General features: G+C 39.0%; 1 protein-coding gene across 1 annotated transcript in view; it reads left to right on the top strand.

The window, feature by feature from the left end:
- The window catches only part of pcsk2 (proprotein convertase subtilisin/kexin type 2), a 43,255-nt gene that overhangs the window by 9,861 nt on the left and 5,523 nt on the right, over positions 1–27,871 (top strand). Inside the window, exons 3-11 of the mRNA XM_055227241.1 lie at positions 2,927–3,040; positions 4,507–4,615; positions 5,713–5,750; positions 13,073–13,149; positions 15,499–15,587; positions 16,601–16,776; positions 19,501–19,716; positions 23,523–23,623; positions 27,122–27,349. Of these exons, the coding sequence (XP_055083216.1) occupies positions 2,927–3,040; positions 4,507–4,615; positions 5,713–5,750; positions 13,073–13,149; positions 15,499–15,587; positions 16,601–16,776; positions 19,501–19,716; positions 23,523–23,623; positions 27,122–27,349 (1,148 nt within the window). The remainder of the gene's footprint in view (positions 1–2,926; positions 3,041–4,506; positions 4,616–5,712; positions 5,751–13,072; positions 13,150–15,498; positions 15,588–16,600; positions 16,777–19,500; positions 19,717–23,522; positions 23,624–27,121; positions 27,350–27,871) is intronic.

Here is a 27,871-nt window from a genome sequence, read left to right as displayed (position 1 = left end):
GTTCATTCCACATGATGTACAGTTTTTAGTCATTTGTTGCTTTTTTACCAAGCATCAGATAATGTTTCAAAACACATCAAGTAGGGCTTTAGGTCTTTAGTCTTTAGCCAGTTTAATCGGTGGTGTCTTAGTAGCTCTAAATTTGTATTAGTCGACTGTCTCAGCTCAAGTTGAGTTTTATCTGCCTTTACACATTAACTACCAGTCAAAATTTGGACATATCTTCTCTTTTGATGCTTTTTTCTTTATTTTTGATTCGTTCTACATTTTAGATACATAGAAGATAATGGAAAACAACAAATATATAAAGTAAGATTTATGGAATTATATAGTAAAGAAAAAAAGTTCAGTAGGTGATCTAGTAAATATTTTTCCACAAAGCAAAGGGTGGCTACATTTAGGATTTGAAAATAGGTAGAGTTATTGAATATTTATGAAGAGTTAAATTTATTTATTAATTTAATGCTTTTTTCTTTCCTACATAATCCCGTACATCTTACTTCATAATTTGATGGGTTCCGTGTGTATCTAAAATGTCAAAAGTAGTAATAATAAAATAAAAACACTGAATGAGATGGTGTCTCTAAACTTTAGACTGGAACTGTAAATATACTTTTTCCAAGTACTTTTTTCTCTATAAATAGTTTGAATTGAAATCCTATGCACTTGGATCAGATACGTGGTCTGATCATAGTTTATAGTATACTTTATAGTTAAGAAAGCTTTTGCCACTCCCCCTTTTAGTCAACTAATCGGTCAACAACTCATGCCATTAGTTGAGCCGCAATTTCTTTGTTTTATTTAAAGGGTTTTATTTTGACCATTCCAACAATCTAATATTTTGTTTTTAGTTCCTATGGCAATGGTGCAGTTTTTTTTTCCATCACTCTAAAGCCTATGGATAGCGAAACATTCTGGGCCCTGGATATAAACCATCTTGGTGGATTACATGTTCAATCTGATCTATTTACTTTGCATCTATGTAAATGTCGTAATTCCAAAAGCCAATAGCATAAAAGCAAGATCTGTTAGTCAAACTGGATAATGTAATGGTGAGTTTGTACGACTGATTGGTTTGGTTTATTATTAATCATCTTGGAGTTATAAATCCTGAAATGGACTGATGCCCCGTATTTGACAGAACAAGCATGTTTATACAAAATACTAAGATTATCTTCAGGTTTAGCACGATGGAATCTTAATTGAATTTGATTGTTGTCCATTGAAAGATATAATCCAGCCAGATTAGCCGTAATGGATACACTGACGTCACGTAATAAACCTATTAATTTAATAGAGTGGGTTGAAATCTCGAAATCTCATCAGATTAATTTCAGAATCAGCCCCAAAGGAAACATTACAGATAACAGTGGTAGGAGTATTCCAGTGCTTCTAATATCGTTTCACACTTTTCTGTTTGACTTTTTGTGTTTGGGTTGTCACATTAAATCTTCTGTGTTGTACAGATTTAGCATTGGATTCACACTAGACGACCTCCTCTGTTTTCTAAATGGGACAAGCATATAAAGTATTGTACACTTGTGAACCTTTGTGGCTGATTTTATCTGCTTCAAATACGCTTGCATTAAGTGTTTTTGTGTAACGTTAACTGGGCAATTTTAACATGTAGTAATTCAAGAGCCATTCAAAACCTCTTTTTATAATCATGAATGTGACCGGAGATAGCCAGATAACTAATTTTATCCAGGATATGTTTTGTCTGTGGGTTGTGTTGTTGATGCCTCTGGGCCAGGACTCTCTAGAAAAATCTCAGTGTGAATAAAAAAAATAGGAACTAATTTATTTATTTATTTGGCAGGGACAATGCAGACAGACATAGTTACAAAACAAAGCTTGCAACTAATGCGATGCACACAGAGCACATAGCTAATTTCACATTTTCAGCTCCCACACCTGGCCTTTTTGTCACCACATTATAAAACAAAATTAATTAAAACAGTAATCAACTATAAATACAACCATGCGACTATACACATGGTAATACTTTTGGTTTGTTTAAAGCCAAGACTTAAGCCTGGAGGTGAACATTTTGAACTCAGAAATACTTAATACTTAATATCAGTGGGTAATGAGTTCCACAGCTTACAGCGCCTATAGAAGAAGACTGTCTGTCCATAAGATGCCCTGTTTGAGTTTAAGGTGCTTCTTGTCACTCTGCACATCACAGACAGAAAAATGCCCAAGGCTGAGATTAAAATGGTTCAGACTTAAACCGGGAAGCTGCATAATTTAAATAAAACTTTGTGCTACAATATAAAACAGACTATGATGACAAAATGCAAGTGTAAAATCCTCTCTTTTACCCACTCTTTTGTTCCATTTCATGTGTGGATTCAAGCAGACATGGGAAGAACATGCAAACCTCACATACATGTCTTGGACTTAGTATCTGGACCTTCTTGCTGTGAGCTGTGTGTGCGCTAACCTCTTATCTTGCTAATAGTACCCTGACAGGTCCGCAGTCCCTTGAATGGAGGGGCTGTCGGGAATACCACTCTTATCTAAAAGCCACACAGCTGTTCTTCCCACGCCTTTAATTCTTTGAAGAAACACAACATGCGTTTGAGTGTAATCGTCCAGCCGTTCTGTATAAAATGCCTCTTCCCTAATATTCTCTGATGTGGCATTTTTACAACGGCGTCTCCCGCTGCAGCCTCCTGATTAGAACGGGGAGAATAGTCATTTGATTTACATGATGTTCCTTCCTAATGGTACAGTGGAGCACAGCTGGGTGCTATAATTTTCCACGTTCAGAGCAGTCAGTGAACACACCTACACATTTTCCATCAAGAAAACCCCATTTTGGCTTCCTTTTGCAGTCTATAGTCCTTTAATAAAATGTTTCATAAGATGTGACTGATAAAAGATATTGCATGACCTGGCATTTTGTTCTTTTCCGGGGCAGGTGATGAATGTGGTGGAGCAGGACGGATTTAGTCGGCAGAAGCGAGGGTATAGAAATCTGAATGATATTGAAGTGAACCTGAGCGACCCGCTATTTTCCAAACAGTGGTATCTGGTGAGTAATCAGCCGAGCATCTGTCTGCATGCTACATGACCTTTACCTAGGACCAACATTCTTCCACTTTAATCACCCTGATGCCAGACACATTCACCAAATCAACATTAATTTCTTAATTAGCCCAACCACTTGACTGTTAATTCAAGTGCTGAATTTTAAGCATTTGGTTTGTTAATTTCTTACTTTTGTCCAGAGGGCGGTTACTCACCTCAAACACACAATCTGTCCACTCTATCAGACCAGACCTTCTGTTCAACCACGCTAAGGCCTTTATTTGAGCCATGTTATTATTGTACTTTAACTGATCAAGATGCTTACATTGCCCCCTGGGATAAATAAAGTTGTACTGAGTTGAATTAGCTTTTTACAATTTTACAGTTACTCCAAAAATTTGTCATAATGTGCTTTTTACAAACACATAATTACATATATTTATAAGATCTTTAAAAATGTTGAATGCTAATTTTATATACAGTGATATAAAATACCTAATTGATTGATGTTGATTGAAGCAGTAAAGTAAAGTAGCAAAAAAGAACTAATACATTTATCAATTCATTTACACAAAAACAAAACCCAACATGTTTTTTCTGTCATAGCCACATTTTTTTATGCAAAATAAACTTTTCGGAGCTTTCTACCATGTTATAATGTTGTTCCTTCATCAAAAAGAGGCCCAAAGAAGGTTTAGTCATCCATGCATGTTTGAATCATCTTTCTCGGGCCCCATTTGAACCCTCCTTAGGCTTAGCTGTACGATTCTGTCCAAGCCTACGTCACCACGAGCCCACGAGCCTGATTCCCCCTAAATATACAAAAGCATGATATGAAACAATACACTCCAACTTCACAAACCTGATGCAATGTGCAGTAGTTTAATTTGCAGATTTCACATCGATTTTAATGTGATAGCACTCTGAAGTAGGAGTGACTTAGCATGGAGAGCAAAGGGAGTGGGGACTCAAAGCATCAAAAGTAAACGTGAAACTTACTATAGCATTTTCAAAAGAATAAAAGGAAACATGGTGATCTAAATATGTTTTGTCTTAGCATTTAATACCCCACAGAAATGTAATACTGTCTTTAAATTCAAGACACATTTCATTTTTCATCTTACAATGTTTCTTCAATATCAAGATTTTTCACAGTTTCCTGAGAAAAAAAACAAACCCTATTCATTCATTTCAATACCTTCCAAAACCTTATTATGTTGGTCATTGTGTAAGCAATCTTCACACCTTTTGTCCAGCTATGACGTTATTAGCGTGACCCATTCTTTGAATCCATTTTACACATCAGATAAAAGCTCTTAGTTAAAGCTACAACAATATGTGACATTTACCTCTCATGTAGTGTACATAAACACGCACAAACATGCAGATATCTTCGACATTCTCTCCATAATGACCGCTCACCTCGGTGCTCTGACTCATGGATGGTTTTCATTTTGTGTGAGTGATTAGATAAACACAGGCCAAGCAGATGGGACCCCCGGGCTGGATCTTAACGTGGCAGAAGCCTGGCAACTGGGCTACACGGGCAAAGGAGTGACCATCGCCATAATGGATGATGGTGAGTGGGCAGTTGTTGGTTTTTTTTATCAGACCTTATCCGCGCTGAATTAAGTGGCAGTTTAAATAATGGCGCAGCGAGAAGAAGCCAAATTGCTTTTCTTCGTCTTAGATATAATACGCAAAAAACAACCTTTTATCTAGATTATGCATTCATTATAAAGAAACAAAGAAACAAAGAAACAAAGAAAGAAAGAAAGGGTATTGTTCAGTTTCTTATAGCACTAATACCTAAAGCTACCATCTGAAAATGTATTATTTGATTTTTTTCACCAGTAGATAGCAGATGTGAAACCTGTTCCACTCTCCTCTCACCTGACCCCGCCCCTCACCTGCTCACCTGTGCTGTCTGGGTTTCTTCTGTCAGGCCAAGTTTGGCGCACTATCAGACTGAAGTAACGTACATAGCAACTAGTGGTGTTATGTGAGAACACAACAGGGGCATGTCGGCCAGATGGTAGCTTTAATACCCCACTGTGAAACCGTTTAGCCAAGAAATTGTTAAAATAAATGCACTTGTAAATGTAGAAAAAAAAGCACATACTTAATTTGAGCGAGCTTGCATCTCCACAAACCTGACTCAATGGCAATGCTATTCCGTTGGCAATAATATTCCACAGTATGGCATAAAACATATCTATCTCCACGAGAAATGTTCCAAAGTATGTTTTTAACTTTTTATTTCCATGTAATCATGCAGGTGCCACGTTCAGAAAGTTTCACAGTGTTGCTTTGAGGTTTAAACAGTACCTGGTTTACGACACCTGTACCAGTAACTGTTTTATCATTATTATTCCATAGAGCTGCTTGAGGACTCACCAGGCATGAAAATTGGTGTCAAATGAATAAAATATGTTTGTTCTGTTTATTTTTGATTTTTCTGACAAATTACTCTATTAAACACAATTGAAATGTCATGACATATTTGTTAATCAAATTGGCATTTTAGTCATAACTGGTGAGAACATCTAATTTCAGTGTTCTGTCTTTTGTTCCTTTTTCTTAACTGTCAGAATTGCCAAGTCACCTTAGTCATGAAATTACCTTTTTTGTTAACCAGGCAAAGATTTCACAACACAATTTTTCCTTTCATTCCAGGAATCGACTACCTCCACCCGGACCTGGCGTCGAATTACGTAAGTACCCTTTGTCCCTCAGTGCCAGTCAGTATGTCATGTCTCAGATGCAGGGGCCTTCCTGTGGCTACCCTCCGGCGTGACAGGTGCTCTCACAGCTCCTCTAATGGCTGCCCAGTCTCCTTACATTTTAGGGAAGGACCAGAGGAGGGAGAGAATGAGAGAGAGGAGGCAGACGGTCGACCGAGCTGTTTAATGTTAATGCACCTCGCACAATGGCAGGCCGATCTGTCACAAGGCGCGATAATGCCAGGGTAGTTGGCGCTGCATAATGTGAAGCTTCGACTCTAGAATGCTGATAAAAAACATAAAGGACGAGATGGATTGCTAAATGGGACATAGAAATGCACAAGTCTGATCGAGCACTGCGTTACCTTCACCTGACGTCACAACACTTAAAACAGATCATTGAGTAATATTGAGCTGGAAGGCAAGGAGCAATTCTGATGCCTGAATGCTTTAGAGATGAGGCAGCGTAAAGATACTTTTTGCCATACAAAAGCCTGTAGTTGAAGGAATGGAAGACAAATAAGTGTAATGCCATATTATGGAACAGTCTTCAAGGCAAAGCAATTACTAGAGAAAAGCAGACAGTGGGCCTGCCGCCTAAAATGACATTGTGCACTGTACTTGATCTTTACTCTTTTGAAAATACAAAAATCAGAACTACTTCATTTTAAACTCTTTGCAGAGGTCTAATTCATCACTTTCCAGTTGCATTCCTGGCATTTTAATTATTCACTGCGATTAGTTTATTAGTTATTAATGTGTTTCACAACTGAGCGTTGTCCCAGTAAAGCTAATAGCAAATAGCATGTTAACAGTAGGGCTGCTCTATATGTTATTGCAGTCAAATTGAACAAGAACAAGACACAGGGGACAGTACCTCAGTTGGTAAAGTTTGTCCACTGATCCAGAGGTATGTGGTTAAAACTCCCCTCTCAACATAAACACGATTGGTTGAGAGGTCACATCCACTGACCCACAGGTTGGCGGTGCGATTCCAGCTCCCACAGCTGAATGCTGTCATTATGAAAGACACTTAACCCACCCTGCCCCCAGTGTCTGTGTACACTGGTATATGAATGTGTGTGAATGGGTGAGTGGTTCCTGGATGTAAAGGTCTTTGAGAGCCTTGAAAATGGAAAGCGCTGTATAGAAATGTGACCATTTACCATTTACAAAGACTACTATTATTTAAGCAATATAATGTTCTCTAAAAAAGAACAGACAAAATATCCAGTCTAATCATGTCTAAAACCTGCTAATCCTGTAGTTTAGGCCTCTACAAACAGGTTCTGAAACACATGGGATTCTTGGATTAGTTTAGCAGTTCAGATTTCAGACTTCTCTCAAATGTTAATGCTAATGGAAATGCAGTCATTCAGAATCCTACTATTAAAATATAAATTGCAAATTTAATCACATTGCTTGTCAGAAAAATCACAATTCCATATTTTTCCAAACTCATTCGCCCTAATTAGCAGCACACTTTCTGGTTCTCAGATGATAAAAACGCTTCATAATTAGATACAGAGAGAACACAGATGTCTCATTTTGACCCTAAGAGCTGCTTTTACAATACATCTCCACTGGGTCCAAACTAATTTTGCTCAACTACATGGACAAAAATTGGATACACCCACTTAAAAAAAAAAAAAAAATGTATGGGGCAACATATGTGGATTTTCAGGTTGGTTACTTCTTTCAGAAACAGCGAATCCCCCATAGAGTTTAATAGGCTGTTTATGAACGCATTTTATTAGGTAGCAAATGTTTTGTCATCCAACCGTGACTCATGGAGTATTTTGTTTCATTACATCTCATTTGATAGTTATGCATTGCTCTTTAAAACCACATTTTCTATTCCCACCTGTAGTGTGGATAAAATGTTATCTATTAGAAAAAAAAAAACAAAACAAAAAATCCCCAAATGTAATATGTAAGGTGACAAAGCATCTCACTGTTGATCAACTGTCTGCGCTGGGCTAACCACTATGTTCTATCATGGTTCTTGAACAACAATGGCCCAAAATAACAGGAAAATCGCAGATGTGGGAGCACGCTTCACTGGAGGGCTTGTCTGACTGAAGACTGAGGAGAGAAAGAGCCACTGCATGTGTGATTAGATGCTCTTCAAAGGATCCTTTTACAAAAGCTATGATAAGAAATACTTTGACCTAGCTTATGTGTAGTTACAATAGCTGGATATTATGCAAGCTGGCAACATTATGAGCTTCTATTATTCATGACTTCTCATTTGGAGTGAGCCTCGCGCTGTAAGAACTCCTGTAATACTTTTGGTAGGCTGAATGAGGGAGACTGTTTGTGTGCGGAGGTGAGAAATCAATCATCCCAATTTTATGGCAGATTTATGAGGAAATATGGACTCCTACTTGAATAAATCTGAAATTTGAATCATATTGAAGTGCTATGGGAGTGCTTTGTATTGCTTTGTGCAGTAAAAAAAGACATTTACAGCAGTGTCTTTAGGAGCGTTATAGACCCTTGTGTATCACAGATGTGTTTTATTGTCTCAGTGGATGTCTTGAGGATTCCCTGTAATTATCAGCAACATCGACCGAGCTGACCTTTTTCTATTGTCTCCCAAAGAAAACACGAGAAAGGGCGCGGGGGTGTATTATTGGATTGTGTGTCCCCTCTGAGCGAAGATGTTGTTGTTTGTTGGGCCCACTCACTCCAGCTAACATTTGGGAAGTTGCCACGGTAACGGCTATGACGCCACGATGTCCAAATATAAACTTTTCTCCAGCTAAGTGCTTTATAGTGTAAGATATGGTCTGATATGACGATAAAGTAGGTTTTACTCTTTAGTTTAAATTAAATTCTCTTTATAAAAGCGTTACCAATTTTTGAGTCTTTTGATGGCCCTGATCATCTATTTCTTGCAGTTAACTTTTTTTCTTTTTTTTTAATACTGTTTGGGGGATAATTCTGCTTTCATTTCATCTATATTTACTTATAATTTAAGTAATAAGTAAGTAATATTTTTCAAAGCACTTCAAAATGTGTTATCATGGCAGGCTCATTCGAAGATCATTTCTGTAGGAATGAGGACTGAGTATTGGCTTTTGGTATTTTGATTCAAGGCGAAATTTCTGAAAACCTGAAAAACCTTCATGATTAAGCCAAAAGCAAATTTTTATAACGTTGTGAATTACTGTACGTTTTAACTAATGGAAAAAGTTTAAGCTATGTAGAAGTGTTTTACTTATAAATGAAGACTCTTTACTTTTAATCAATCAAGGCCAATACAAGTATAGAAAAGAAATTGTTTGAAAAATCACACAATCAATAAACAGTGCTGTCTACTCCAGTCTTTTGAATTTCATTCTGTTCTCAGACATGATTGCTCATGCCACTTTTTTAGTCGTGACCCCCATAATAGCATTCGTGACTCCAAAAACACAAAATGTAGGTTACCTGTGAAATGATAAAGCAGCCATCTGTCAGGAGCAACTCAATAAGAGAAACTCCCTCTTATTCATGAGTGCTCTGTTACAAAAGATAAATGAATTTAGTAGGCCACTGCATTTGAAGGGTTGTTTAGCCTTTTTGAATACATTTTTCTTCATATCATTCTGAGAGAAGCACTGACCTATACTATATTCATCTCTAAACTTATCTATTATCTCTTTGTATTAGACCGTCCATAGTTCTTAAGATTGTCTCCTAAGACTCCTAACCTACAGATGCCTGGGTAATTATTAGACATTAGCTAACCGACTTACATGCAAATAAAAATAGTTTTGTCAGTAATCACACTCACTGGCCTGTTTACGATTGTCTTCGGTCCTGTTTCTGACCTGGGACTTTCGGAGTCTTAGTCGTGCGGAGTAGCCCTCAGAGGCTGCGGTCACTGGTTGCTGGGGAAAGGTGAGGTGCCTGAGTACACCCAAACACATTTAGCCGAACCAGGTCGCTCACAGGACAGCAGGGGGAGAGCAGGCCTGATTGATGGCAGGCGATATGAACTTGAAAAGCACAGCGAGTGATTCATGGAGACGGCCTCATGTCATTTATTACCAAAGCTCAGCACTTTTCAGTCCATTTAATGAAAAAAGAAAGAGAGCGAACAACAGCTACTGCTCTGCAAACTGTTTGGGACCAGCGAGTCTTTTCAAATGAAACGTTCATGTGGTGAATAATAATAACATTTCAGAACTCCATTACCTGTTTTGAAATTGAGAGGACTAGGGAAAAAAAACATGGAAAATGTGTTTAAGGACAAATTACTGTGAAATATAATGCCAAAAAGCTGGATAGTCTACTCCGTTTATTGTAGTGAAGAGTGCAGTGAGCGTTACACTGGAAAAACTAAACAGACACTGCATAAGAGAATGTACCAACACCGTCGAGAGAGCAGCTCAGGACCACAGTCTGCTGTACATCTCCATCTCAAAGACACTGACCTCTCCTTTGCAGATAGTGAGGTACAGATCTTAGCCAGAGAAAAGAAATGGTGTGAGAGGGGAGTTAAAGACATTTTTTGTTAGGAAAGACAATCTTTCCTTGAACAAGAATGGGGGCCTGAGATATAATCTGCCCCCCATCTATAACTCCATCCTCAGACCCAAAGGAAACAAGGCCGAAACTGTCAACAATAGCTCTTTACATCTGTGTAATTCCTCAGCTGTCCAGGTCCGATCCATAGCAAAAGATGAAGTTTAAATCTGTCAACTGGACAAATCCAAGCCACTTCTTCAGTTTTGGTCATCCAGAACTGAAGAAGCGTCTTGGATGAGCAACCAAGTGTCTTCACTCCTACAACTTTTTGTCCAGTTCACAGATTTAACTTTGGCCTTTACTATGGATCAGACCTGGACGACTGAGGGATTACACAGACATTTACCCAACACTATAAAAGTTACACAGTGCACCTTTAAGTATATTGTTTGTCATAATAAGCATTAAAACATATCAGGTGTTGTAATGGTTTACCTTCTATAAAAAAGAAGATAACAAACCAAGGCATTGGTTTAAAGGCCCTGTATCCAATGTTTTCCATATATTTGAGCAAAATGTGTCTTGATATATTGTATAAGCAGCGGTTAAGCAATCACTACAAGCTGTCTGCATCTGTTTTATTGATCAGGAAGTGCACATTAGCATTCCTATTGTTCTTGTTGTTAGCTTTACCGTCACGACAAAACTTGGTCTTTGAGAACTGTGAAAGCAGCTTGAGAATTCACAGTGAATAATGGTCGGAATGCATAAGGTAAATGAGGAATAAATCTGGACCACTGCAAAGCTTTTAAAATGAACTAGTTTTGTTTTTAACACAACAACTTCAAAATCTAATAACTACATAAAACAGAAATGCATTTATATTTAAGGCATAAGCAGTCGTACGTATAAAAGTAGACTGTGGTTAGCATATTCTCTTCTTGTCTGAGTGGGTCTCTAGAGTTTTCTCCGAACATAAAATTGTAAAATAACAGTCGTAGGCCATGTTGCTTGGTGTTATATTGCACTTATCTTACACAAAAAGGTGTACTATGTAACTTTTTAATCCCATCTGATTGTCTCCATGGAGATGTTATTGCTATTTGCCTGGAATGATCCAAAGAATGGCATTAAACAATCAATAACAGGTGTTCATTGCTCATTCTTAGTGTAATAGGGGTTCACTTTCCATAGATCTGACCTGTAACTTGACCTGGTCTAGTGCTTGTACCCATGGAAATATAGTAGTTTAGTGCCATTCTGGAACATTCAAGACAAAACAATATAATCTATGGAGACAAAATGGTGTAACTTCCTTCTGCTAATGAAAGTACTGCACATCGCATCAGGTTTGTGAAGTTGTAGTGTGTAGTTTTGTATCATGTTTTTGTATATTTATGGATGATTGTCTTGAGGGAGCATGGGTCACGTTGGCTTGTGGGCAGAGCATTGGACAGAATCCTACTGCTAACCGATACCCAGGAGAGATCACCACATTACTCAAACATGCAAAAGTCACATGAAAACAATATATCCATTAGGAAAAACAGAAAACAACTTAATTCAATCCGTCTCTAAACCTGTCAGGCCGCCAGTGCCAGTGGACTGACCTCACTGATATCTCCATGTTCTAATGAATGACTTCCTGACATGTCACTGGAACACCATGTAAATTCTCCCCCCGCTGTCCCCCTCTCCGTGGTTACCTTTTCTTTACCTGACAACGCTACGATGTTATTCCATTAGGTCAGGTAACTATTGCGGTTTGGCTTGTCTGCGCCGGACTGAGTCATCTGGTCTAAATGCCAGCCGTCTGCACTGTCAGAGAGGAGACTACCCCCAAGATTAATCTGATGGGCTGAGCTGTGCTGGGCTAATGACTCTCTATACACACCACTATGGGGCTGTTACACACTCGGAGAAATATGGACTGTTATACAAATCAAATGACAGTAAAATAGACAGGGACTGAGGGAGCAGACATGAAATACACAAGAGATGCAGGCTCAACATATGAAATCACTGTGGGAATTCTTTGTGAGTGCTGGCTGTGTCCTTCAGACCAAGATATGCTGCTAATTACACTGAGCGCATTGACATGGCTTTAAAACTGTTTGATATATAGAAAATAATTGGATATAAATGTGGTATTGTGGTGTTTTAGGGAATGTACGTCAGAAATCTCTCATGTCGCATCGATTTACTATATTTTAATATTGGGTGTTATGTAAAAGAGTGTATTATAAAAAGGATATGGTTCTCAGTTACCAGATTGAGAGCTATACTGTCTATATGACATACATTTGTCTTTGTGCTGTGGTCCATAACTGATATTTGCTGATGCTGAAATCTATAGCAAAGCCCATCATTTTTTTGCATTTATCGTCATACTAAAGATACTAAACTTCACAAATTAAACTGATGCACTGAGAACAATTTGGAAATGACACATCGGTATAAATATGGGCAAAATTTTCAATATCGAACCAATCCTGATAATCGGAAACCTTGGTACCACCCATGCCATATTGGAATGGACATAACAATATATCACACATCTCTATTTAACATAAATCACACAATGTACTGACTTTTTTAAGGTTTTAAATGGACAGTTTACATGCTCTATATGTGCTGTATTCGATGTTCCAGTTTATTGTATTGCAACTGTAATTACTGCAACATTCTTGAAAATGAAGCAGTAAATATACCTACTATGTATCAGATTTATTATATAAAACTGCTGCACAGAGCTTGTTTAGTGACACTATTTTCACGGGTCTGACTCTCAGCTCTTCCGCATGTCTCCCTGTGTTTCGTTTGGCTTTCTAAATGTCGCCCTCTGATCTTTGCAGAACGCCGATGCCAGCTATGACTTCAGCAGCAATGACCCATACCCATTCCCTCGCTACACGGACGACTGGTTCAACAGGTAAAGCTCCTCCATCCATCCACACACACACACACACACACACACACACACACACACACGCACATATACACTGCCAGCTCTCCCTTCGATTGATTTTCTCTGCGCATACTTCCATTAAGACATAATAGAGCAGTATAAAAAATGCTATTGTTCTGGTCAATCACTGTTTACCGTAATCACTGCGGGTCCACCACCTGCTTGTCTCCATGGAGATGTTATTGCTCTGCCTGGAATTGTCCACAGCACAACTACAGGCCTTGAATAGATTGAAAAACAAGCTTTCTGTTTGTTACTGTGAGCAGGGTTGCCAGATCTGACCTGTAACTTGGCCTTGTGAAGTCTAATGATTTTCTCTTCATTTACTTACATTGTGACAGGGCAGTATAAATAAAAGTATTGCTGGAACATCACTAACATAGTGCATTTATATTTGTGTTTAGTATCAGATGCTGCAAAAACAACTCCATAATTGTTTTCGTTATGCCTGGAATGTCCCACAGTATGGCAGTATGTTTCTTACTGTGAGCAGGGTTGCCAGATCTGACCTGTGGAAGTCTCTATTGATTTTCTCCCCACATACTTCCATTAAGGCATAACAGGGCAGTACAAACAAAGCTATTGTTCTGGACCGTCATAATAGAAAACCCTAAGGCAATTTTTACCCGCTAGCTTCGGACAAGATAAGACGGCAGTTACCACAACATGGGATTTTACTGTTCTCACTGCTTCTGACCCCGCTCCTGATAACGTCTTCTATCGCCAAAATCACAAAGACTGAGCTACTGCCACTGCAACACATGTCAACAAGGAGTCTCCAACTACAAGAAATCCATGTTTTTTATTTTCCCTTCTCCCTCCTCCTCCTCCTTCTCCTCATCATCATCCTCTTCATACCCCCGTGTTCTCCCAAACCATCTGCCTATATACGTCGTTATGTGGAGAGGGGAGAGAATGAGAAGGGAGTGCCAGTTAGAGCAGTTGTTGCTGACTGGCGGGCACAACGAGCTGGCTAATCAGCTGGTTGTTATAAATAGCAGCCTGTCTGTTGCAAGGCATGCTGGGAGAACGGGGCTGCAGCGGTCCCTGTGGGGGCTGGAGGATGGAGACATGCATAGATACGCAAAACACCGATACAGGCAGACCTGAGCAATCAGATGGGGATGGAGAATTGGATTGTGTAATGTTGACAGCAAGGTTTATATATTGGGTTTGCAGGATCATAGGCGTTTGCTGTGGGTATAAAACACTTTTGGGAAGAGTGAACCAGTGTTTCCCATAGATTTTGTTGAGACTATGGTGGTACAAATGATCTTTATTTGAATAATTTCATCTCATGTACAACAAAGTTAAATTTTGTTCAGGTTGTTTTAAACTATGGAGGGCCATCCTAGTCTAGTAATAATAGAAAACACTATCAAAAGGTTAGAATGGAATTTTATGCAAAAGCACCAATTTTGCACTTTCACAGGTAAAAAAATAAATAAAAAAAATCTGTGTGTAGTTTTCATAACTTCGTGATCAAAATGGCACCTATAAACAGGAATCTGAAACTCATGAATAGTGCAAAATATAGAGATGGCTGCCCATTAGATTTTGGCAAATTAGATTGGATAAAGTTTTCGACTGTGAAAAAAACAACAAAAAAAACAACAAAAAAAACCAACAAAAAACAGATGATTTTGTATTTATGCATCTGTGAAAAATGCAGTCTCACACATCAACAATGAAGACTCAATGTTCTGAATATAAAAAGCCTTTATGGCATAAGATCTCGGTTGCAGTGATAATAATCAAATGTTTTTGTCAGCCAGGCGTTGGTTAAAGAGGTGAACTTATTATGCAAAATGTAGTTTCTCACACGTAAATTGTCTATAAATATACATAAGCAGGATAAAAAACAATACACTACAACTTCACAAACTTGATGCGATGTGCACTAGTTTCATTAGCTGAAGGGGGGTGACTTAGCACAGAGAGCAAAGGGAGAGGGGAATATTATAAAGGGCAACATGGTCATCTAAATATGTAATGTGTTAACGATTCATACACCATAAAAGCTAACTAGACTCTTGAAAAACTGAGATGTGTCCATGAACGTATTTTAGCATAGAGCATTTTTGTGTTAAAACTGCAGAGACATCCAGGTAGCGTAACAAAATGACAGATTGTGCAACTCTTGATATTGATTTATGACTGTGAAAAGCCAAACATCACACTATTAAGAACTGAGACACTTTTCAAAGATCTCTGCTTATATCATCTACCAAACCTTATCTCCGCTCACTCTATTGTAATCCACGCAAATTCTCTTATCATATTTTTTTGTTTTTCCCTCTATCTTTCCCCCAGTCACGGAACACGGTGCGCAGGAGAGGTGTCAGCTGCTGCCAACAACAACATCTGTGGAGTGGGAGTCGCATACAACTCCATGGTAGCAGGTGCGTGTCTCTACCTGGACGGCGAAGGGAATGACAATGAGGACGCCGCCATGTTAGCAAATAGCTGTTTTGGTAATGGCGTGATGAGAGGATTAGAGATCGGATGACACTTCTGGAAAATATAGGCAATTACAGGAGATTGGTATTGTTCCTATTGAAGCATATGGTTATATCGATGCAAACGCCGCAGGTCAGTCCGAATGCACACACAACAGTATGATTCATCTAGGCAGCTCCTGTGTCTGCTTCATTGATTTTGCCTGAAATTTGCCACACTACAGTAGCATGGCGCGTTGTATTGACGAAGGGAAGACATATTGACAGTTTACTTTGACTGCTGCTGGTCATTTTCCCTCCCTCCTCACATGTATGGATGCTGTTAATGTTTGATGTGGTGTTATTGTGGTGTTAATCCCATGGCGTAATATCATACTTGGTTTATAAACGGCCTGTGCAACAACCTGTAACCTTTTGTGATGAGTGATCGGCCACCTGTCACCATGGAGATGTTATTGCAATGCCCAGAATGTCCCACAGTATGACATTAAACGCATCTTTATGACTTTTTTTCCATTACAAGTGATTCAATTGCTAAATGCATTCTTACGGTGAGTGGGCTCGTCTTTACATAGAGCTGAAACGTACCTCAGTGCCGTCGCTGCTTGTCTCCATGGAGATAAAAATATTTATTGTCATACTGTGGAACATTATAGTTAAAGCAATAACATCATCAGTCACAACTTGACAAGGAAACAATGATAACATTTGAAAAAGGCAAAACTTGGCCCAAAAATCAATAATTTCTTGGCTGAATTGATACAAAGGATCATAGTGGCTTAGTTTGTGGCTTTTTTAGCACACTGCTGCAACTAAACAACACATTTTAAAAGTAGGAGCATATAATTCAATTCATTTTGCATCATAGCCATACTAACCAATGATTGTTACACCCATACAGCTTACACAAACACAGAGACCTATAGCTCTAACACATGCTGCTTACTGTGATATAGGCATCCGAATGCTGGACCAGCCCTTCATGACTGACATCATTGAGGCTTCATCCATCAGCCACATGCCGCAGGTTATTGACATCTACAGTGCCAGCTGGGGCCCCACGGACGACGGCAAGACTGTGGACGGGCCCCGAGAGCTCACGCTGCAGGCTATGGCCGACGGAGTCAACAAGGTATAGCCACATCACACCTGACACCTGCACACTTCCAATGATGCACATACAGAAGAATGGAAAGGCAGGAAATAGGCAGAGCAATGCAATGTTTAAGATCAGGTAGCACTTGTTTTAATGGAGTATGTTGACTTTATGTGAAATATATGATTTACTATTTACTATTCCGTTATTTTCCTAATGAACATGGTCATTTGAGTTCATAAAATTATCAAAACTAAATGTCTAAGTTAGCAAACAGCCATGGTTTTAAGCTTACATTTAAAGAGCAGCCTACATCGCACCTACAAGCTCATCTCACACATTATTTAACTGCGGCTCCGTCCTTAGATTTGCCCAAAACTAATGATCATGTATCCTCTATCCTCTGCACTGTTGGTTCTGTCTCCAAAAATCTATTATTGTCCATTACGAAGAGATGAAACTGGTCCAAGTCCTGGTCCAATCTGGGTTTAGGACAGGTCCAGTTAGGTCCGTGAGGTCTGGAAGTTTAAGCGAAAGAAATAATTAGCTACAATGTGAATCCAAATAAAAGCATGTATGATATTTGCTCATTCCAGCTTAATGCAAATGCTCTCTTCTTTTCTTCAAGTAAATGCTTCGCAGAAGGGTCTCGATGAAGAGAGGACAAAGTATTCTCCCACTAGTTGAAGTTGAACTAGCCATAACTCTATTGCAAACAGATGAAACAGACAAAGTAATATAACCAAATGTGATGTTATAAAAATAATCGTATGCAGATACATGTTCAATATTAAATGAAATATAAAACATATAGCCTAAGACAAATGAACAGCTTTATTCATTTTATCCAGGTCAAGTTAAAGAGTTTGGGCACTTGCTACTATTGACCAACTGCCACTGTAGGACACTCCGGGAAGGTGAAACATGTCTCCCACACATGCTGAACAGTGCTTAACATTACCAGCTTGAAGGATATACACTACCACACACACACGCACACACACACACACACACACACACACTATCTATCTCCCCACGCCCCCCCACTTTCAGAGTTGCCATGCTAACCGTGTCTCTGCCAATTACCTGCTTGATTAATCATCATTCACGGCAAGCTCTCCGGGCAGGTGCGAACTGCTCCAAAATGACCTGTCCAAGGCAAAGGAGAGCCAGCCCCGAGCAGTTTATGAACTCTAATGCAACGTCAATTTAAATGCTACTAAACAGGCAATTATTATTCCACTGTGTTCAGTTTGACATCCAGGAGTGCTGACATGACGCTAACATTTCTGACATGTTTGTATCGACCAAGAAAAGTCTCAATACTAAGGAAGAGACATCTCAAATTTTGAACCTGATCCTTTCTATTAATGACTAGACCCAAGAACAATATTCATTTTAGCTGCCCCCCATCTATATAAAACATTAAATTGCCAACAGAATGTCATGAGGTCATCTGAAACTCACCAATCAACAAACATGTCTTCAGTTATAGGTTTAGTCCTCACTGATTAGCTCTTATTTCATTTATAATTAATTTTGTATCAGTATTACATTGAGAAAAATGATAGCTAACATTACCTCCTACATGTTCTACTCTGAGGTCTTGTGAGGTCAAAAATAATTAGGATATTATATAAGCTATAGATGGAGCATGAATATTCAAGTGTAATTATGAGGTTATAAAATTTTCATTAGATAGGAGAAATGAATTGGCCAATTTTGCGAGCCGAATGAAAGCACTTTGTTTGGGCTGAGCAGCGGGAGAGAGCCTTGAGCCAGTGGGTAACCTGAAGGATTTCGAAACATCTCTTTGCAATTCAATTAGGATGCATAAATACGCGCGTTGAGGCCACTTCTGTTCCATTTGATCCTTTGTGCAATTGGGAAACAGGTGCAGCAGCTGGCGGAGAGGCTGCGCACTACTAGGTTCTGTTTTTCTGAGAGCCACAGGAATATTAATGAATGATATTTATTAGAGTTTTTGTTTTTTGAAATTTCCAAAATAGCACTCTGGAACTTTGTGCCACCTGCTTGTCTCCATGGAGATGTTATTGCTTTGCCTGCAGGGTTCTACATCATGGCAATAAATGAAACTATGTCCATCGCTTAAGAAGACATGTTTTTCAAGACCATTTTTAACAGTGCGTACGGGAATAAATGAATGATTTGGGAAGGATTGATTTTTCTGACAAGCATTGCGATTTATGTTTTAATAAGAGGATTCTGTTCAAAGTTCACATATTAAACACGTTCAGAAGAATTGACAAAAAGAGTGAAATATGAACTAACAAACTAATACAAGAATCACTTTGCAGAACATGTTTGTACAGATCTAAAGTACAGGGTTTGTAGTTTTTATGCAGAATAAGACAGTGCACCTTGTTGTTTGTGGAGGAAGTTATAGTACTTATGGACGGCGCTTGTGATTTGCCAATTGTCCATTTAAACTGCAATTTCGATTTAAATGCAGTTATTTTTGCAGCCCTATTAAATGCAATACAACATCTTCATAAAGAAGCAGATGGCTGGACCTCAACCAGCAAAGTTACATACTACCCCTTTAAATCAGCCTCATAAAGAGAAGATAAAGCACTTGTCTCTTTCGTAAATCTAATTAGAAAAGACTGTCTTGCTTTTTGATTAAATCTGACAATTATTTTGATCGACATCTCCACCACCTTTCAACTAAACACCTCCAGGCACAATTACAAGTTCCTCCTATCTGATTCCACTGTCATTTTTGTGATATGATTTTAGGGCCGTGGAGGTAAAGGCAGCATCTACGTGTGGGCTTCGGGTGACGGGGGTAGCTATGACGACTGCAACTGCGACGGGTACGCCTCGAGCATGTGGACCATCTCCATCAACTCGGCCATCAACGACGGTCGCACGGCTCTGTACGACGAGAGCTGCTCCTCCACTCTGGCCTCCACCTTCAGCAACGGGAGGAAGAGGAACCCAGAGGCAGGCGTGGTGAGTCTGAAACAGCTAAAAACAGTTTGTTCTACCAAGACATCGTCACTTTATTTTGATGTAATGAGAAAAAAATCATTCCTGAATGTCCCTTCCCCCTCTTCACCCTCATTTGTCACTCTACTATACTGCCTTTGCCCCAAGAAGTCTTTAAAATCCACTTTCTACCATGTTATAATGTTATTTCCTCATCAAAAACACACCCGAAGAGATTCATGTTTGAGTAATCTTGCAATCTCTCCTACCCTCCTTACAGTTAGACGTACAATAATGATAAAAAGTAAAATTAGCAATTAATACCCCATTGAATTATAATACCAGCTCTTAAAAATATTTGATTGTTAAGGTTAGTTTTAATGTCTTAGTTTGCATACAACTGAACGAGCAGCTGAACTGACTCATTAATTAACTCTGATTGCAATCTAAAAGTGCAACACGGTTATGTTTATGCAGTAATAAATAATAATAAATAAATACATAAATTGTGATGCTGAGACATTGGTATTGTGTATCTGGTCTAATTTTGTTTACAGAATTATTTAAAGCTTCACTGTGTTACGTATATGCCGTGTTACTTACTGGATGTTGTTTATTGTAAGCAACAAAGAGGAATGCATTTCATCTATCGTTACCAGATCTTACCAGTAAAGGTCTACACTTACGTCCTTTACTCATGACATCATCATAATGTGCCTCGTTCACTGTGACAACAACGTATTTCTGAAACAACGGATACCATTTTCTGTGTCACCTCAATTTTCAGTGTCACCTCGCGATGTGTAGTTTGATATTTCATACATAATGCATTATATTTACTCCATAGTCTCCACATAAATCACTTCTATTCCTGTTGGCAGATGTGGCTGGAGTCCTTGCCTGTACCTTAAATAGCGGTTTGCCTCTTTGCCGCGCTGGCCCTCTGTCAGGAGAGAGGATGAGCCCGGGGATAAAACCTGGATTGTTGTTACACTGTAATTTCAGTCTGTTTGTGAAAATGGGAGGTTCAGGTAGAGGATTAGCTGCAGCTTGATTACTTTGCTGGAACATGTGTTGCTGGGCTTTATGAGAAACACTGTGTTAATCAGGCTTCAGGTAGAGGGGCTGTTTTGTCACGGAAATACAAGATTCTTGATTGTACCACGCATGGCCACAGTCTCACACTTTCACACACAAACAAAGTAGTATTTTCTTTGTTACTTCTATGAATAAGCTGTACTCTTTCATGGATAACAGATGGGCACTAAAGCATGTCCTAGAGTTGTTTATAAGTCATTATGAGCTGAAAATATATATAAACATTTGCTGTATACATTTACTATCCTGGACAGACTGCAGAGTTTTTGTTCAGGAGTTTATGTTACATGCACCATTTTGAGGACTTGTAACCATCCTTAAGATAGGATATTTTGTTTTAAATTGTTAATTGCTACGGCAACAATCCTGATTTTTCATCATTCTGAAACTAATGAATACTATCTAGAAGTCTGGGATCCATTCTTACCTCTCAGGGTTCTTATATGTGTGATTGACAGACTGACTAACCCAGGGGTGTCCAAACTTTTTTCACCGAGGGCGACATACAGAAGCATATTTGAAGCGGAGGGCCACAAACCAGTGTCGATAAGGGTAGTCAAATGGTGCATTTAACACAGGTTTGACAGAGCCATTGTACCGTTAATAAGACTTGTAAGATTATTTTTAGGTCTGTCACAATGCAATGTGATGTTATTCAGGTTATAGAGGGTGAATCTCTTCAGTTTGTAGTAAAAAAATACTTCCTGATGAACTGGGCCAGTTTAGGAGGAGGCATGAGGGCCAACAAAAATTGATCTGAGGGCCACATTTTGCCCCTGGGCCGTAATTTGGACAGCCCTGGATTAACCAATGAAAGAAATGCACAGTATTTCTGTATAAAACAGACATGGTGTCTTATGGGTAATAAAGCCAAAAACAAAAAAATACTGTTAATCAGACAGAGAGAAGTTTGAAGATTGTTGTAAATGATAAATGATAAATATCTTCATCTATAGTTATTGCAAGTATCTATTTTGAGATGTTGCTTCTAGGGTGGTTAAAAGTATCGAAAATCAAATACTAATTGATACTAAAACTAGTACTGAAACTACCAAGTATCAGTGCTAAAAAGTCACATCAATAAAAACATGTAAAACATTAACATTAGCGTTAATTGCTTCCATTTTATCCATTCAGATATTTCCTTGAACTAAATGCACAACAAAAGACTTACAGTGCTATTGAACAACAGTGTGCCTCAATCTTAACGTGTACATCTCACCTTTGTTATGATTCATTTGTAATTCACTGCTTACTGTTGGTATCGTGTTACCAGTAGCTGGCGTTCCCTGAGCAAATGCCTGTGTGAGTCAGCACGCTGGCTAGACTTAGTCTGAGCTGAAAAGGTAGATCGTCTCATGCAGAGAGACAGCTCCGACTCTACAATCAGACGTGACCTTCGCGCCTAATGCTGCAAAATGCTTTCATAGTCATGTTGGATTGTAGGCTGCGAATGCACACTGACATTCAAAAAAACGTGTGTAAAAAAAGACAGTGTAGCGAGTTGATTATGCAGATGACCCCTGACTGTTGAGAGAGGCATGTGTCCTCCCCTGGGTATTCCCTCCCTCTAATTGCGTTCAATCTGTTATCATTTTTAATTAAGTGGGAAATTAAATGAGAAATAGTCTAGACAGAATATATAAACAAAAGTTGCTGTCTGCTGTGGAGTACATGAGCTGTTGAAAAGCACTTGTTGCTTGAAAGTTGTACAGAAGCAGGGATGAGTTTTCTCTGCATAAAATTTTTATCTCACCACAGGCGTCAAAATATAATACAATGCGATCTTGGTATTTTTTAGGCCTCAGAGGAGAAAAAAGTTTCCTCTATGTCTTTATGCCAGTTATATTGATAAACATAACAATTAATTTCACTATGGCAGCCATACAGTAAACTAAGCCAGTCTTTAATAATCCTGGAGTTATAAACATAGAAAAAGACATAGATTTGGTTGAACCTTTAAGTTTTTTTCCTGTATCTGTAAAAGAATGAAAAGCTTAACCCTTTCCTTACTTTGTCAAAAAGGAATAGGGTTCAGACACATCCTGAAAATCCTGGAAAATGGAAAGTGCATGGAAATTTAGGGAAAAAAGCCCAAATGTCCTGCATGGAAAAGATATATTTTTTGTGCTTGAATATGTTTTCCCCCTTTGCTTTGCCGTATCAATGGATAAGTAATACAGACTCTCTTGCCGTCTTAGTAAAAAAGAACAGTTGGGATTTTGAAAAACCTCTAAAACCCACTATAATGCTGGAGATTACAACTCTTTTGTACCACATTTCTTGGAGGAGGACCTTTTTTATAAATTATGTGCTACAGGCCATGACACATATATTTGTTCTTCATCTAATATGAGCTCTAACTGCTTTTTGACATTTTTGGTGATGTATGTCTAAATATATAAATGCAATCATACCACAAAGTGAATCTATAAAATATGAACATATGTGAATAGTGGGTTTGCCTTGGTGAGTAATTCAGTTGCATCATTGTTGACTTAATTACGCTACGTCTTTAGTGGAAAAACGATGGTAATGTATTTGTACACAATGTGATCACAGAATAACAATGTCCTAGTAAAGTCCTGGAAAATGATTTCAAGCAAAGTGTGGGAACCTTGGAGATGCATATGCACACTGAGCCACACATGTACATATATTGTACTGTGAGGGTTGTATTAAATGATTGGACTGCATCCCCAGACAGTGCTCTATGTTTGTGTGTTTTATAGGCCACCACAGACCTGTATGGGAACTGCACACTGCGCCATTCTGGGACATCAGCCGCAGCTCCAGAGGCAGCAGGAGTCTTCGCTTTGGCTCTGGAAGCCAAGTAAGTTGTGATTTAGATACTGAATAATCCTACCATTATCACAAACACAACTGAAAAAGTAAATTCCCACAAAACAAGTAAAGATAATTAAAGATAAATGCACTTAAGTTTATTTACCAGATAATAATAATAACAGGCTTCTGATTAGAATACAAAGAAAAACTGAAGAACTGTCTAAACTCGGGTAAGATCATAAATTGTAATGTTTTTGTTTTTTGTTTTTTTAAACATCACATCACATCTCTCCGGGTGGGTGGTGAGTCTCTGCCTCAAGTGGAGGAGTTCAAGTATCTCGGGGTCTTGTTCACGAGAGAGAGAAGGATGGAGCGTGAGATTGACAGGTGGATCGGTGCAGCGTCTGCAGTGATGCGGTCGCTGTCTCGGTCCGTTGTGGTAAAGAAGGAGCTGAGCCGGAAGGCGAAGCTCTCGATTTACCGGTCAATCTACGTTCCTACCCTCACCTAAGGTCATGAGCTCTGGGTAATGACCGAAAGGACAAGATCGCGGATACAAGCGGCCGAAATGGGTTTCCTCCGGAGGGTGGCTGGGCGCACCCTTAGGGATAGGGTGAGGAGCTCAGTCACACGGGAGGAGCTCGGAGTAGAGCCGCTGCTCCTACACGTTGAGAGGAACCAGTTGAGGTGGCTCGGGCATCTGCTCAGGATGCCTCCTGGACGCCTCCCTAGGGAGGTGTTCTGGGCATGTCCCACCGGGAGGAGGCCCCGGGGAAGACCCAGGACACACTGGAGGGACTATGTCTCTCGGCTGGCCTGGGAACGCCTTGGGATCCCACCGGAGGAGCTGGAGGACATGTCTGGGGTGAGGGAAGTCTGGGAGTCCCTGCTTAGACTGCTCCCTGACCCCGCCCCGGATAAGCGGAAGAAAATGGATGGATGGATCATCTCCATTATTTAACCAAATGACTTACTTATGACAAATAGAAGTGGTTAAGAGTGAAGTGAAAAATCTCTCAAGCCGGCACCCACGTAGCACAGACACACTGAGCTTCTGCCAAGGACTCCAGTTTGTAATAGTGCTTTTAATATCTCCACTAAGGCGAATGCTGTGTATACAGTGCACTCTGACTTCATGTTTTATTTATCACTTATATTGGCATGAAACTGATCCAGAGAGTCGCATTCATAAAGAAACATTCTGCTGAGCTCATTTGAACGCATAAACAACAGTGTGATGTGGTGTGAGAAATCCAATATTCAATACTCCATAGAGTTTATAACGCTCACATTTACACCAACGGCTCCCAGACCATGAGATACGACATAAAGCTACACTATGTAACTTTTCTGGTGGAGTGGGTTTAGAACATTAAAGCCAAAGCATTCAAAGGTACGTCCAACAGAAAATGTAGATACTGCACCTTTAAAGAAGAATTTATTATATTAGATCAAAGTAAGGTTGTCAAAACTATCAAAAATCAGATACTAATCGATATTAAATTATTTAATATTGATTTCATATTTTAATTATATTTCATTTGAGCAGGTATCACTTAAAAAAAAAATGCTCTAGATTGATCTTGAGCTGTATCAGAACAACTTTAAGCCCACATAGACTAGTATACATCCATGGATCACTATGAAACTTACTTGGACCTGGATAACATCGTCTAAAGAAAGAGAATTTTTTATTATCATCACGTTATAGAAATCAGTATTGAGCATCGTATCTATTCCTTAGTATCAAAATGAGCATACAAAGTCAGATTTCCCCAATATTTAAGTTCTTATGCTAATTGTTTCATACCATTTGCTACAAAGGGTTAAAAAACAGCCAAATTGCTTAGAGACCTATGTTTATACCCCCATATCGATCTTATGCTTCCATATTCCATTAAAACACAGCATGACTATTGAATGACACAGGCCCACTCCTCTGCCCCCTCACCTTAATGACAGAAGAGCACTTTATATTGTGTTATAAAACCAGCCAAATGAGTGTTTGTCAGGAGGCAGCATCTTCCTCCAACGGCCCATTTCTCACTCTAAACACTACAACCATTAGCTGGCTAGCTGTTACGAGTGATGCTGAGCTAAGCCCTACTGTTTACTGAGCACACACGATAATGATGTGACCGACGTGAGGAGCGGATCTCCCCCTGTCCCCACACAAACAGCTCCCGAGGCTGTTAGCAAGAGTGCGTGGCCTTTTTACTGCCCAGGCATAGTTAAGCTGCGCGATGATGGCAGGAGTCAGAACCAAGCTGTCAGCACGCACAGCCAGGGTAATGAAGGGAGACATGGAGAAATGGACCCAGGAACGCCCAGAGACTGAAAACAACACGCAGACAGCACCACAGTCATTTTAGAGATGGTTAGGCTTTATGGTTGTTTGGTTATGGTTATCAAATTGGTAATTGTCAGAAATGGCTTGTTGCACATTTGTAATCTGATATTGCAGTGTGTTGATTGTGTTATTTACTCTGCAGCTTTCATTAGTAGAGGAAATTCAATTCATAATATTTTGGGGACTATTCTTAAAAGCTCCAAACAAATTCAATCGAGAAAAACAAATGTTCAGAATAGTCATAGATTAGTCATAGTTAGGACATTTTATTGTGTACATAACATTAAAATGAGAAGCAAATATATTTCAGGGTAACAATGATATTTTGTATAATTGCAGGAGCGAGCAATGTGCCAGAAGAAAAATACAAAAAGTTTAGTTATTTTTTAGAGCTGAGATCACAGTTTTGTTTTTGTTTTTTTAATGATTTATGTAGTTAGTGTCATTTTATCCTTTATCCTTTAGTTTAAGGGTTAACTAAAGCCATCTGCTGCTTCTGAGAGTTCTCACTTTACTCTGAGTATTTAAATCCACCTGTCACTCACGCAGAGCATGACAGAGGATGACCAGTAGAAGACGTGGGTGGGAAACATTCAACAGAAGAGCCCTGAATCACAATATGACAACCCCATCAAAACACAAATCATCACTGGATCACATCACTATTAGATTTTTTTTATCGCTTTAGTGCCTAGCTCTATATTACTGTACAAAATGACATCACGGTTCTCCAAAATAACAATTTTCTCTACTGGGACAATGAATAAATACTTGTACCTTTATTGCATAATGATTTAACAAGCATTTATTAACATTTTTTGTTTTTACAGCAAAGCAATTACAGACATTATATCATGTTGCTTTGTCTTAAGACTGCTCAATCATGGCAATGATTCACAATTATTTGTCTCATAATGGAAATCCCAAATATTTCAAACAATTCTGTCAGAAGTCAAAAAAAATAATATAGACCTAATACATTTCAGTTTATTGTGTAACTTAAAAAAGCCTATGTTCAAGTGTCAGAACGGGTGCACATCTCATTCTGACCAAAAGGTAATTCATTGTATTTTCAATTACAGAGTAATAATTAAAACCACAGCTATATATTTGATTAATAGCAGAGCCCTAGATTATCTTTTCTTCTCTCTCTTTGATTTTAATGCCCTGTTTGTGCTGCTTTGACTCACCCAGCCCAGACCTGACCTGGAGAGACATGCAGCATCTGTCCGTGCTGACCTCCAAAAGGAACCAGCTCCATGACGAGGTGCACCAGTGGAGGAGGAATGGCGTGGGGCTGGAGTTTAACCATCTGTTTGGTTATGGGGTGCTGGACACGGGGGGCATGGTCAAGATGGCCAAGGAGTGGAAGACTGTCCCTGAGCGCTTCCACTGTGTAGCAGGCACCATTCAAGAAAACCAGTAAGTGGAATTTACAATATTTTAATGTAAAGCAGCAGCATTTTTTGTGTTCTTTTTAAAGTACGACTTAGCACCTAATCTCTGCCCACAACCACATTTCAAACAGAGCTGATAAACACGGCAGCAGTACCTGGAGGACTCAAGAAGAGAGTGAGGGGAAAGTGTTTGGTCAAACATTTTAAACTCTACCTCTGCAGCCAGGTGTTTGTAATCAAAAACATCTGATGTCACCTAGCGCTTAAAATTGCAGTGGCCACAGGAGCTACGACTCACCCATATTTATATGTTTTTGACCACAAAGCTGCAAATTTACCTAGTTTGCACTAGAATTACCAAAAAAAGCACCAGGAACAGTAGACAATGCTGTTAAAACACCATATACACAGTTTAGTAGTACAAAAAAGTTAATTCTGTGTTTAGTTCCACTTTAAAGATAAAATAGATTGTTTTTATCTTGACATGTTTGCGGTGAGCAGCTGTCACCTTCCTCAAAAGCATCATCCGACTGATGTGACGGAAGAT

This window comes from Periophthalmus magnuspinnatus, chromosome 15 (assembly GCF_009829125.3).
Source record: "Periophthalmus magnuspinnatus isolate fPerMag1 chromosome 15, fPerMag1.2.pri, whole genome shotgun sequence".
In the NCBI taxonomy this organism is placed as follows: Eukaryota; Metazoa; Chordata; class Actinopteri; order Gobiiformes; family Gobiidae; genus Periophthalmus; species Periophthalmus magnuspinnatus.
The sequence above is the reverse complement of the archived record's forward strand: the minus strand, read 5'-3'. Positions and strand labels throughout refer to the sequence as shown.